The following is a 13,745-nucleotide window of genomic DNA, read 5'->3' as shown; positions in this document are numbered from 1 at the left end:
TCGGAGTTTAAGGTTCCCTGACTCTGGAGCACAGGTAATTACAAACCACGGCAGATCTGATCTGGGTCCAAACCCTGCTCTCCAGTGAATGGCAGCAAAATCTCTGGAGTCCTGCGCCTCCATGTCCTTATCCAGGACCTGGAGAGAAGGACGTGGACCTGGAGAGTTCCTCTGAGCACCAGGAAAATGTGCCTAACATTCCAGACCCAGAGAAGCAGCTCAACACACGATGGCCATAGGCCAGCAAAGAAAGGGGGCTTCATCACTTCTCTGACCTTAGGGACGCATTTTTAAAGGGGCAGCGTGAAAGAAATACGACCATATTTTAATGACAGAGGGTGCCAACAAAAGATCAGTGGCCAAGCGATGGGCAGAATGGCCCTCTCATTTACACAGATGGGCCGTCACACATCCCCAGCTGCAGAGAGCAAGCTCCGGAGTGTCTGATGCAGTCATCATCCATCAGGCAGGATGCATCCTCCTGAGAACAAACCAGAACCTTCTCCATCCTGAGAAAGTTGCTACGTACGTGACTTCTCTCCTAAGTCATTCTGAGCAACGATGGGAAAGAAAAACACTGTTCTCTCTGCTTTTAATTTAACAGAGAGAGAGAGAGACCAGTCCTGATACCCCTTCATCACGTGTCCTGCTGGGCTCAGAAAGAGGTATTGCTTGGCCAAAGAGCGAAAGATTCAGAGAGCATTCTATTATTTTCCAAAGAAGGTAGGGTATCTTGGAGTAACAGAGAGAGTATGGTGCTATAAAATAACTCAAACTATAAAGCACATTAAAACAAACAAACAAAAAAAAACCCCAGGGGTTCCCGTCAGGGCTCAGCAGTAACGAACCTGACTAGTATCCAAGAGGAAGCGGGTTCAATTCCTGGATCCCTGGCCTCCCTCGGTGGGTTAAGGATCTGGTGTTGCTGTGAGCGTTGGCGTAGGTTGTCGACTCGGCTCACATCTGGCATTCCTGTGGCTGTGGTGGAGGCTGGCGGCTATAGCTCCAATTCAACCCCTAGCCTGGGAACCTCCATGTGCCAAGAGCACAGCCCTAAAAAGACACCCCCCCCCCCCTTCAAAGCCAAAAAACCAAAGGGACCTCTTGACAAATCAACCGTCAACCCGTCAGGAGAGGCTGGTTTCTAAGCTTCAGGCCTGGAGTGGGCCAGGAGCTGACCTGCCGCTGTCTAGGTCACGGGACACCTTCTCCCAGTTACATCCCATGTGTGCCCCTCGGTGTTTGAGAACCTGAACGCACAGGAGGCAGCGTAGGTACTGAAGAGCTGCAAATAGACCTCGACAGTTTAGATGAAGAGACAGCAGAGAGGGGTATCCCGGCTCACATGAGGCGTATTAAAAATGCAACGGCACCCAGACCTAACTTCGGGCTTCGCAAATCAGAATCTGTCACATGCTAAAAGCATGGACTCTGAAGTTAGAGACCGGGGTTCAAGCCTTGTTCTGTCAACTTCTCAATGTAAGTGCCATGAATCTTTATTTTTGTCTTGTTATTTTTTCATTTAAAAAATTGAGACAAAGTTCAGGTAACATAAAATTCACCATTTTGGACTTCTCTGGAGGCCTACAGCATAACTACGTGGCGTTGTCACTGCTATGGCTGTGGTTTGAACCCTGGCCCGAGAATTTCGGCATGCTGAAGGCATGGCCAAAAAACCCCCCCCCCATCACCAAAGCACACAGTTCAGTAGTTTTTTTTTTTTTTTTTTTTTTTGGCTTTTTGCCATTTCTTGGGCCGCTCCCGCAGCATATAGAGGTTCCCAGGCTAGGGGTCAAATAGGAGCTGTAGCTGCCAGCCTACACCACAGCCACAGCAACACGGGATCCCAGCCGCATCTGCGACCTACACCACAGCTCACAGCAACGCCGGATCCTTAACCCACTGAGCAAGGCCAGGGATCGAATTGGCCACCTCATGGTTCCTATTCGGATTCGTTAACCACTGTGCCATGACGGGAACTCCACAGGTCAGTAGTTTTTAGTTGAGTACATTCACAGTTTTTAGTTGAGTACATTCGCACCTGTCAGCACCATCTAATTCCAGAACATACTTCCATCACCCCCAAAACTAACACTCTACCTGTTAGCAGTGACTCCCAATTTCTCTCTCTTCCCCCAGCAAATAACAACCTGCTTTCTGTCTCAATGGACTTGCCTTTTCCTGGACATTTCACGGAAATGAAATCCGACCATAGGTACCCTCCTGCGCCTGGCTCCTTTCACCTAGAATAATGTTGTAGATGTTTATCCACGTGGTAGCACGCATCATACCGCACGCCCTTCTGTGGGTGAAGGGCACTCCCTTTTACAGCTATACCCCAGTCTGCTCTCCTACCCATCAGCTGCTGGCTATGTGGGGGTTTCCACATTTTAGCTATCGCAAATAATGCTGCCACCGAACACGCATGAAGACATCTTTGTTAAATGCCTGCCTTCAGTTATGATGGGTCTACACCTGGGAACTGGAATTGCTAGGTCCTACGACTCTATGGTTAACTTTGTGGGGAACTGACAGACTCTTCCGAAGCAGCTGCCCCAGTTACATGTCTACCTGCAAGGTACTGAGGATTCCGATTTATTTTTCCCCCGAGAAATACTCTCTGTTGTGTTGCTCATGTCTGTAGTCGGAGCTGTCCGAGTGGGTGTGATGCGGTACCACACTGTGGTTTGAGCTGCAAAGCTCTGATGACCAATGACGTTGACCATGGCTCCACGGGCCTTTGGACCACTTGGTCTCCATTCTTCTTTGGAGAAATGGCTATTCAAACTCTTTGCCCATTTTAAAATTGAGCTGTTTACCTCTTTGTTGTTGAGTTTCAAGAGTTCTCTACATGTCCTGGGTACTAGACCCATATCAGAGAAATGATGTGTAAATATGTTCTCCTCTCCTGTGGGTTATCTTTCCAATTTCTTAACAGGGCCCTTTCACTCAGAAAAGTTTTTAACTTCAAAGTCCGTTTTATTGTTTTCTTTGGTTTCTTGTGCTTTGTCTTTTGACATGTATTTCCTGAACATCTCTTAAATGAATGAACGTGACTTCAGGCAAGTTACTGATCTTTTCTAAGCTACAGTTTGCTGATTGCTCGTGATAAATGTTAGCTATTATTATCCGTATGATGAAGGATGATAAAGTGATGTTTACGAGTGCTCTCGATTCTGCAGATCATAAGGACACTTGCTAGGTGGTAAAAGGAGTGGGTGAGCAGTAAATTATATTTATGTTTTGAAGATCGCATTCTGCCAATGCTCATGTTTGAAAGTGAAGAATAATTGGCGTGGGTGAGCTGAAATGGGTAACAAAGAGTCAAAAGCTCTTCTTTTCTGCTCCTTTTATTTTTCCACGATAGCAGCTATAGCCTCATTGAAGTACTGTAACTACACAAAGATTCCTGGAGCAAATTCTTTCTTGAGCTCCACTTGACACTGTACTGAAAACCATTCTGGGAACTAGAATAAATTCTCAGAATATGAGATTTCTCTCTTTCTCTCTCTTTGGTAATACCTGCAGCATGTGGAATTTCCCAGACCAGGGAATCTGAGCCATAGCAGTGACAATGCCGAATCCTTAACCACTTGGCCACTGGGGAGCTCCAAAATTTCTCTTTTTTAAATCTAAGTAGAGGATGCTTTATAGGTCTGCTATACAACTATTAAGGGTTTGAAGGGATTGACTGAAGTAGGAAAGAATAAGAGCAGTCCCTCAAAAGAAAGCTACGCTGGTTTCTTGCTGTGACGGAGTTCATGAGGTTCAACCGTGGGGCAGCTCGGATTGAATTACATTATAATCCAGTTCTACTAATGGATGCCTTTGAATCAAGGAGGTTTTTACTGTGCAGGGTTTTCCTTCTGCTGACCTCTCTCTGCCCCATGGTAGATGCTTCTGCCAGATTCCAGTGGCCAAATGCCAACCATCCTCCAAGTCCAGCCGCCTCCTCCAGATTCCCCCTGGCCAGAAGGCTCTCCTCCTCTGGACGCCCCGTGTTATCAGTCACTGTTCAGCCTCATTAGGATTATTTCACTTCCTGTACCAGACAATTAACTGCTAAGGGCAGAAACCTTGTTTCATCTCTGTACCCCAGAACCTAGCAAAGTACCTGGCCTCAGGAAATATTTGCAGAAGGGAAAAAAAGCCAAGAGTAAAGGGAGGACACATATCTGTGTAGGTGAGAGCTGCTTCTCTTTCCAACTTTACCAGCAAAGGCTAATGTATGCCTAGTTTACAAAACATCTTATTTTTTTTGGGGGGGGGGGACTTCAGTTTGTGTAGGTTAAACCCTTCTCTGTGACTCAGAGATTGAGATCAAAAGACATTCCTGGGAGACCCTATCGTAGCTCAGCAGGTTAAGAACCTGGCTAATACCTATGAGGATGCAGGTTCGATCCCTGACCTTCCTCAGTGAGCTGCAGCTTTGGTCACAGATGCAGCTCAGATCCAGTTCTGCTGTGGCAGTGGTGCAGGCCGGCAACTGCAGCTCCAATCTGACCCCTTAGCCTGGGAACGTCCATATGCCACAGGTGCAGCCCTAAGGGGAAAAAAAAAAGGTATTTCTGAAATTAGCTGCTCAAGTGTTGTAACTGAGAAAACAGAAAGAGTCACTTATTTCTGTGAAAGTTGTAAAGCAATGACCTGTTTCTAGGAAAACTGAAGCTGACCAAGATGAAAACTTCCAGCCTAAACTAAAATCAGGGACTGCCACCACACATTTCAGAGTTTCACGAGCACCTCACTATGCTACAAAGGCAAAGGTCTGTCCACGCCTTCGGTGTGAGGCTTCCAGAGGCAAAATTATCTTATAAATGCAAAAATCTTTAACTTATTTTTATATCTGAAACTTTTCTACCTGAAAATCTTTCCACATTATTTTGACATCTGACACTTTTGTACAAGGAGGATCTGACTTTTGAAAAGAACAAAAAAGTCAAATCGAATTTATGTAAATAGCAATTTGGTCATTAAACATTTTATCTTCCTGAAGACAAACAATCCTGTGCAACATGTGAATGAATGATTTTCACTGCCACTCGGGATCACCCCAGCAGCAACCAGCCACACCAAGACGACACTGGGGAGGCGCCTCGTCCACACGGGTCATCTCGCTGGATTCTCACATCTCCGAAAAACCCGAGGTGGGTCCACTATGAACCTTAACCCCCACCTGACAGTTGAGGATACGGAGGTTTAGAGAAGCACCCGATACAGACCCCAGTTACCCGGCTGCGGAGCCAGGATTCGAACGCATCTCTCTGCCTGACTGGTGCTTTTCCCATCCTATCAATGCTGACTCCTAACACGTTTCCGTCGAACACAAAGCCCTCCCTGGACACAACACGATCACCGAGAGCAGGACAGACGATCGATCGAAGGGGATTATGAATTGCACCTTCCTGGACAGTAAGAGCACTTGACCTTGTCCTAATGACCTTTACACTAATCTACCTGGGCCACTCTGCAAAGTTCTTGCACTATCTTCTCCGTAACTTCCACGGACTCAGCACAGACTTGAATAGGAGCAGACACATTTTCAGACAAAAATTCTATCATAAAACCCATGAAAGCCAGCCCAGGGAGAAAACATGAAGTAACTACTGCGGTGCGGCAGAATCTCAAACGTAGTAAGGAGGTAACCGGGCACCACGAGCAAAGATGGTGCTGATGCAGAACAACGAATGCCCCTCCAAATACACCAGGGTCACACAGGAATCCGAGTATAAACGCAAAGAAAGTATCATTAATGTTCAAGGTATTTAATTTCACGCAAGGATTATGAAAAACCAGAATCAATCCCAAGTAGGAGTACGTGGTACAAATGAGCCAAGAACACGTAAAATGCCAAGTAAGGGCAGAGGGAGGTACTTGAAGGGCCTCTTTAGTGACAAAGGGACAGAGACACATACATTTGTAACAAGACTTCCACAGGCTGTCAAGGCCAACGTTAGTATCTGCAAGACAGCATTTGAGCAGAGCCAAACAGCTGCCCTAATCCGAGTGACTGATAAACAGAAAACACTGTAGATGGAAGACAAAACTACTTCTCATCATTTGGAAAGAATTAAGAACATCAGTGGGAGCCCCTGCTATGTTGCAAAGGGACTGGTGGCATCGCTGGAGCGCTGGGATGCAGGTTCAATCCCTGGCCTGACACAGAGGGTTAAGGACCTGGCATAGGTCACAACTGCGGTTCAGATCTCATCCATGGCCCTGGGGAACTCCATATGCCACCAGGCAGCCACCAAAAGGAAAAGGAAAAATAAAAAAAGGAAAAGCAACGAAGGGAAGGGGGCCTTGGTTGGGCTAATCATCATGCTTGCGATATTCCACTTACTTGCACTGTGCGTGATAATACTTTATCAGATTCTGCAGCAGATCCACACCCTTTTTGGTCTTGATTTCATTAACTTTAATGAGATACTGTGGAAATAAAACAGAATTGTCCATTAATCATTACAGACAGGGCTCTTCGGTCACGGGGGGCCCATCACGAATCTACACAAGCTACTGAGGCTTGGCTGCCGCCAGACAGCGTGCGCTTACTTTAGGGAATACCGATTTGACACAGTTGCAAGTGTACCAAACAAATTGATTAGCATGTTAGCATCCTGTAAATGCTTGAGATTAGTTTGCGAGACAAGCGGAAATCAAACACAGCAAAACATTCTGGAGGAACTGATTATTTTCCCCCGGTGCAGTGGATCTCAAACTCATAGTTCATGTGCTCAAAAACCTGAAAGAAGGATGGCAAGACAAAGGCATTCTCTTCAAGGAATATGCTTTTAGACCAAAGAGGTGAATTGGAAAGTACTTTGGCTACTAAAAGCTGAAAGATGAAATAAATAAAAATGATGGTTATTAGTTTATAGTCACGAAACACCAGTGGCTCTGATTCTCCCAACTGGCCAAGATTTTCTGATCCGCTTCTTGTTCACTTGTTTTATTTTGTGGAAGTGTTGGTGAATAGTTCAAGTTCAAGAAGGCGCCAAAGACTTATGAAGGGGGCAGAAATTAAGAAAAGAAAATGAAGGCAGGCAAACTTCTGAAAACTTCCAAAGGAATTCCATTACTCATTATCAGGATGGGCTGACCTCTAGGTCAAGGGATGCCAGCGTTTGCGAGAACCCAGTTTGAGAACCAGTGCCCTACGTCTAAGGCAACATGCTTTCGGTCCATTTTTTTTTCCACGAACTCAGACTTTCTTGATGACTACGTCATTTAAGTTTTCATTCCAACGGGACACATGGTTAAAAAAAAACAACAAAAAACTAACCATGCTCTACACCTGTGCCAGTATTAAGTAAAACTTAATATTCACCTATGTTACCCCTCAAAAAAACTTTTTTGCCACACTCACTCGCAAGCAATATTAAAGTTCTCACCAAATAATCCTGTTTTGGCTTAAAGAGCCCCATGGGACCCGGGCTCAAAATATGAGACAAGAGTCACACAGCGGATCCCAAAAGGCTTGGAGAAAAACGGAGATTAGAATCCTTGAGAAACAGTGCGCTTCTCCCATCATCAAACACAGCCTGCACTTAAGCGCAGACACTGCTGACTGGCAGGAACGACGCCAGCTAACGGAACTCGGGACAAGGGCTGAAAAGTCGGCCCTTACTTCGCACATCTGGAGCTGAAAGAGGCGCCTCTCCTTCTCCATTTCTTCCGCGATCTCGGCTCCGGTGATCTCCGTGCGGATGAGCCCGTGCTGTTTGGCATGCTCCCTTTTCTCCTTCTCGATTTTTGTACTGTAATTAAAACAGATGCCATCCTTTAGGAAAACACACCCATGACTTTCCTTTAATGAGAACCACTTGGTTACTTCTTAATTCCTGGAGGCAAGAGGCAGGAACTCGTAAATTGCTAGCATCCATCAAAAGCGAAAACTCTTTAAGTTCAAAGAGAACCAACACAACTGCGTGGGTTTTCACCAAGGAAACTTCCTACATTTTAACGTTGGTCTCACACACGAACGGATGCATATACATTCCCTTACATTTGGGCTGGCACGAAGTGATTCGGACAGTCACTTTTCCTTGAGTAAAGAGAAGACCTCAACCTTTTCTAACTGAAAATATCCAAAAAATCGTACACATCACATGCAAAGGGCTGGAAATCAGCAGCATCAGATTTTTTCCATTTGCGACCCTGGAAATTAGAAAACAATGGAGCAATGCTTTTGCCATTTTGAGAGAAAATGATTGTAAAATTTAAATTTTGTATTTGACAGAAGGAAGGTATTGTTGAACACGCCAAAACCTGAACATTCTCCTGCTTCAGAGCCACTCCCTGGAAAAGCCTGGAGGTCATGTGATCACGAAATGTGAGACAGACCAGCAAAGAGGAGACAGGAGATCTACCACTAAGGGGAGCCCCAGGATGAAACTGTTCTGCTGATCTAAAGAGCCCTGGAAGGCGTCTCCAGCAGAGCAGAGAAGGAACTGACAGAGGACACGAGGTAATCAGTATATAACCACCACAAGAATAAAAAGCACATGTTTTCTAAGTGGAAACATTAAGAAGTACTGGCTGTTAGGTAATAAAAATTCACGAAAGATTCATATAGAACTAAGTAAACAAAGAAACGAAGCAATTATTTCATTAAGAAACATCAAAAAATATACTATGAGAGAGGAAATTCAGGGAGTTCCTGTTGTGGCTCAGCAGGTTGTGAACCTGACTAGCATCCAGGAGGATGCGGGTTCGATCCCTGGCCTCTCTCAGGGGATTAAGGATCCGGTGTTGCCACAACTGTGGTACAGGTTGCAGACACGGCTCAGACCTTGAGTTGCAGTGGCCGTGGCGTAGGTGGCCACTGCAGCTCGAATTCGACCCCCAGACAGGGAACTTCCAAATGCTGTAGGTATGCTCCTAAAGACAAAAGGGGGAAAAAAAAAAAGAGTGGAAATTCAATCATAATACACCCTTCAAGTCAACGAGGACTATTTATACTCACAAAAATGTACACACAGACAACTGGTTTAACCACAAATCACTGCCTTAATCTTACTGGACGAAAGGGTGGAGGGAAAGTGATGGCCGAGGGTGGATGAACAAGAGCGCTGAAGCGCCTCACCCACCACGGCAACCCATCACGGGTGAACCGAGAGAGAACAGCAAGAGAACTCCGAGGGACGTGGCGCTGAACCAGGGAGCGCTAAGGTTGGACAAAGGACAGGGAGGGACGGGGGGGGAGGAGCGTGGGCAGACGGCGGCTGCACCTGCCCATCGGCAGCACGCTCGCTGCTCACTGAAGGGCCACTCTCCTCCTCATCCTTAGAAAAAGATCCCTGCGTCACCAACTCAGATGCTGAGGCCCATTCAGACACAGGACCAGCCAGACAAGGCTGCAGGGCCTGTGAGCAGTGCTGTGACAGGTGCCTGGCCGCGCTCCGAGAAGGCTTTACCTCCTTCGCTGAAGCCACTGTCATCTGGGGTTTCTGTCACATGCAGTCAGAGGAGGTCTTAACGCATGTCTCATGTATATGTACATGTATCGTTTGGACCAAGTAACAAATGCCCATTAAAAAACTGAATAGCGGAGTTCTCGTCGTGACTCAGTGGTTAACGAATCTGACCAGGAACCACGAGGTTGGGGGTTCCATCCCTGGCTTTGTTCAGTGAGTTGAGGATCTGGCGTTGCCGTGAGCTGTGGTGTAGGTCGAAGACGCGGCTCGGATCCTGCGTGGCTGTGGCTCTGGTGTAGGCCGGTGGCTACAGCTCCGATTCGACCCCTAGCCTGGGAACCTCCATATGCCGTGGGAGCGGCCCTAGAAGAGGCAAAAAGACAAAAAACAACAACAACAACAACAACAACAACAAAAAAAAAACACCCAAAAAAACCCTGAATAGGAACCATTCATTATACACCCTCTGCTAGCCAACTGTGACAGTTGCTTCCACACACGATCTTGTCCTCCCCAAGACACTGAAAAGCAGGTCATTTTTAGACTATTTTACAGGTGAGATCAACAGAGTTAAGGATCTTGGCTCAAAATCACAAAACTGATAAATGGCACTGCATGGACCTCTGACTCTCAAGTCTGTCATGGAAACCACGACACCTCACCGCCTCCCGAGTTCTAAATGGGAGGCCACAGAAAAGGCCCAGCCTCCTTGGTTACCAAAGCCAATAAATTAACTCCCCACCCCATAAGTTATTTCGCTTTCGGTAACTCGTGATCAAGTGAGTCCTGCTATGTCAAATACACAAACATACGTTTCTTCTTCTTGCACCTCTGTATGTCTGTGAGAAACAGTCTATCTTAGGAAAATTTGTTAACAGAGATGTATTTAAAAAAAAAAAAAAAAAAGACAAAACTAAAATCTCCCTGGTGAGGTCCTAAAAACAGGATCCACTCAATTCACTATTCCTCTAACAGGTCTGGATAATTCCTTGGTTCCTTCAGTAAACAGTCCCTGGGTGCCAACTCCGTGCCAGACTCTGCTGGCAACTGGGAGGCGGACACCATGCCAGGGACGCCGTGGTCGCTGGCCTCACTGAGCCAGATTCTAGAGGACAATGCAGACAAGTGAGTGGCCAGATAAGTTCATATTGTGACAGAGAAGTGGTGTGGGGGCACCTGGATTGCTGTGAAATGCCCCACGTTCTAAGATATTCCCAATCCTGACCAGCAGGCACACCCAGGCCTTTGGCCAACACATAGACTTCAATATCCATGCAGTGATGTCACCTAATTCTGGGAGCAGTGTAGCCGATAGAGCACACATCGCATCCTGCTGTTCCTACGTTCTACAAAGGAGCTGCCACCACAGGTCTAGGGCAGAGGTTCTCCCCTCTCCCTCTTGCGGGCCCCCTCGCTCCTCCCAAGTCCTCAGTTCTCATTCCTTCCACACGTGTGCAGGTGCCTCTGGGCCAGCAGCATGTGAGCACTCACGACGCACTGCCCAACACGAAGAACGGCGCATGGCACTCAGTTCTATCCGCTGACTGTTTCAGGAACCGTCTTGTTCTCAGCTGCGTTTGTAACTGCCAAAGCCCCAGAGTACTCCTAAGGCAGCAAGCCCCTGACAATGCATTTATTACACAAGCAATGAAAAGAAGTGGCTGGGGGTCGGGGGGAAGAATTTAATCCTGAATTTGGTTTTCTTTTGCTTGTGTTTTCATTCTGCTATTAGTGCTGCCTATGGAAATGCTTTTATTCTCTTATGTTTATAGTCATCTGAGTTTAAAGCCAAGATTTTTATTAAGTACTTTTAAAATACCTTTCTCCTTCCCCCCAACCCAACTCCACAGCCTGGTGTTACAACCGTCTCAGAGGCATAATAATAAAGGGATGTGCTGGGGTCCATGGGGCATGAAGATAAGCCAGGCCCCTGCCAAAATCCCCTGTGCAGCTCCCCTGCCAGCACAAAGTGGCAGGCATGCAGGCCGCTCACTGCAGCCACACCACGCCGCTCCAGCTCCGGGGTCCCACAGATTGCAGGGGATGCCAGCGCGATGCTTGCCAGCCTTGGGACCTTCTGCGGGCGGCTCAGCCTTTCTCAGCTTCAGACCCCTAATCCATTAACAGACAGTAAAAGGCGCACACTGAGAGGGTTGCTGTGAGGCGTTCATGCATGGAAAGCACTTTGCACAGGCCCTGGGGGGCAGACACATGTCCCGACACTAGCTATTATTTTTATTATCTCTTAATTACCATGCTGTCCAGAAATGTGTATATGGGCTATAGTCATGTGCTAATTATAATAAAAGTTGTAAAGGTCACAGACCTACAACTTGACAGTTCATATTGGCCATGGATGCCAAAGCCCTTGATAGCCCAAGTACAACTAGCTCCAGACAACTAGCCCAGAAGGTGGGAGCACTTCTAATTAGGCTGGCAGAGCCAGCCCCTTGGCCCTTCCAACGGTGTTTTGCCCAAAGGTATCGGCTCAGAGCCATGTCCTTCTGGTTTCTCCTGGAACTCTTCTGACAATATAAAGAACCAACCAACCACCCAAATAAAAACAAACAAACAAAAACCACACTTACAACTTTGTCTCATAATCTTTCCAAGCTTTGTCAAATGGCTTCTTGAGATCCTTAGAAAAGAGAAAATAAAATTGAATGTACTTTTGCATAAAGGTCAATCATGTTCAAATAACATCTCAGCACAAATGCTGTCCTTTACAGGACACTTGAAACGTCCCAAGGGGCACTCTCAGGCACATCACACTACTTATTACACATGGGAGGCAACAGGGTTGGAGGTCACGGTCAAGTCCCCGAAGCAGGACCCAGCGGTTCTGAGAGGCGGGTCCAGGGGCTCCTCTGGGTGGAGCCTAGACTCCAAGCAGACACGCCCCCCTCCTTTTGACGTCTCTCTGTGAAGTGGTACATTTTTTCCTAATAGTCTTTTTCCAACAGCATTTTTTATGCTGAAAATGGTCAGAGTGCCTTTCAGATACAAGTGCCTCTCTGATCTTAGAAGAGAAAGAAACCAATCCTCTCAAGCTGAAGTGCAAAGCAAATTTCTGAACACTCACTCCTTTGACTCCCTTCAGGTCTCCTTTCAACAAGGAATCCAAGGTGAAGATCACGTTGTGGCTCAGACCCTGGAGCTGGAAAACAAAGATGGGAGACCGTTAGACCAGAAAATGCATATGGAAGCGCCAGACCGGCTAATGTGGACCCTGCACTTCTCCCGACCTGAGCACAAGGGGAGGAGAGAGAGTGAGGGCAGAAACCTCCTGCTCATGACTGCATCCTCGGGGCCTGAGTTCTGTTAGAAAGACAAGATTATTTAGGAGTGCAACCTATGTATGGCAGGGGCCTGGGTCTCCCTGATATTAGGAGCTGCAAAGAGGGGTCTACAGAGGAGAGGGAGAGGGAGCTGCTACCCTGCTGGTGAGCAGGGAAACCAAGGGAGAAAGGTCAAGTGTGGAAAGAGGAGGAAAACAAAGACGGAGGAGAGCGAATAAAAGAGTCTGTCCTCAAGGAGACCCCTAGCATCTCGGTGAAATCAGTTTTGGCCTCGTGCAGCCAAGACGGCAGGGATGCAGAGGTTACAGCTGGAAAGGCTGGTGGGTTTCCTCCTCCTTTGAGAGAATTTTACTCCGGTGTCAGCGTATTCTTACGTCAGGCCATCCACCCACCCAATCACCCCTCTGCCCATCACTTACCAGGTGCCTCTCCCATGACACCCACTATGCTAGGGGCTGGGGTGCTGATGATGAATGAGACAACACCTGCCTGCAGAGAGCTCGCACCCAGGAGCAGGTGCAGGCAGGACGCTGCCAATTCTGCTGCCACATGACAATTACACGTTTAACAGAGGTGGAGGGAGAAAGTGGCATGAGACGGAGGAAGCTGACACTTATGGGCTTTGTGTGTGACACTCTTATTAACCACATGGCTAGTGCCACGACACGATAACCTGTGGCGGATGGCTGCTGTGAAGAAGGAATGAATGAATGCACGGCTGTGCTCCCTGACACCCAAAAGTGCTGAGTCCCAGTTTACTTTAAAATCGCCCTGCGATGTTAAATACCAGCAAGGCTGTGGGGGTGCAGAGGGGGCAGAATGGGGAGACCTCCCGCTGCCCCAGCCCCGAGCGCCCTAGCCCTGGCCTGTGGTTCTCACCCCGGCTTCCTGCAGCTCCAAGTCCCTCCACCTCCTCCCCCAACCACCGAGCTGACACTCAAGGGCTGTTTTCCAGCGAACACCATCGCAGGGCTTGGACCAGAACCAACCAAGGCTTTTTTATTTCAAAGACAAAGAGATTCCTACCAAG

At 47.3% G+C, this 13,745-nt stretch overlaps 1 protein-coding gene across 3 annotated transcripts in view; it reads right to left on the bottom strand.

The window, feature by feature from the left end:
* ASAP1 (ArfGAP with SH3 domain, ankyrin repeat and PH domain 1) overlaps positions 1-13,745 on the bottom strand; it is a 344,270-nt gene that overhangs the window by 79,019 nt on the left and 251,506 nt on the right. For all 3 annotated transcript variants that reach the window (XM_047783238.1, XM_047783241.1, XM_047783239.1), the window contains 4 exons: positions 12,499-12,573; positions 12,005-12,054; positions 7,628-7,757; positions 6,344-6,429 (listed from right to left, as the gene is read on the bottom strand). In XM_047783238.1, the coding sequence (XP_047639194.1) occupies positions 6,344-6,429; positions 7,628-7,757; positions 12,005-12,054; positions 12,499-12,573 (341 nt within the window). The remainder of the gene's footprint in view (positions 1-6,343; positions 6,430-7,627; positions 7,758-12,004; positions 12,055-12,498; positions 12,574-13,745) is intronic.

This window comes from Phacochoerus africanus, chromosome 6, assembly GCF_016906955.1.
Source record: "Phacochoerus africanus isolate WHEZ1 chromosome 6, ROS_Pafr_v1, whole genome shotgun sequence".
NCBI lineage: Eukaryota > Metazoa > Chordata > Mammalia > Artiodactyla > Suidae > Phacochoerus > Phacochoerus africanus.
Note: the sequence above shows the minus strand (reverse complement) of the source record. Positions and strands in the feature narration are given on the sequence as shown.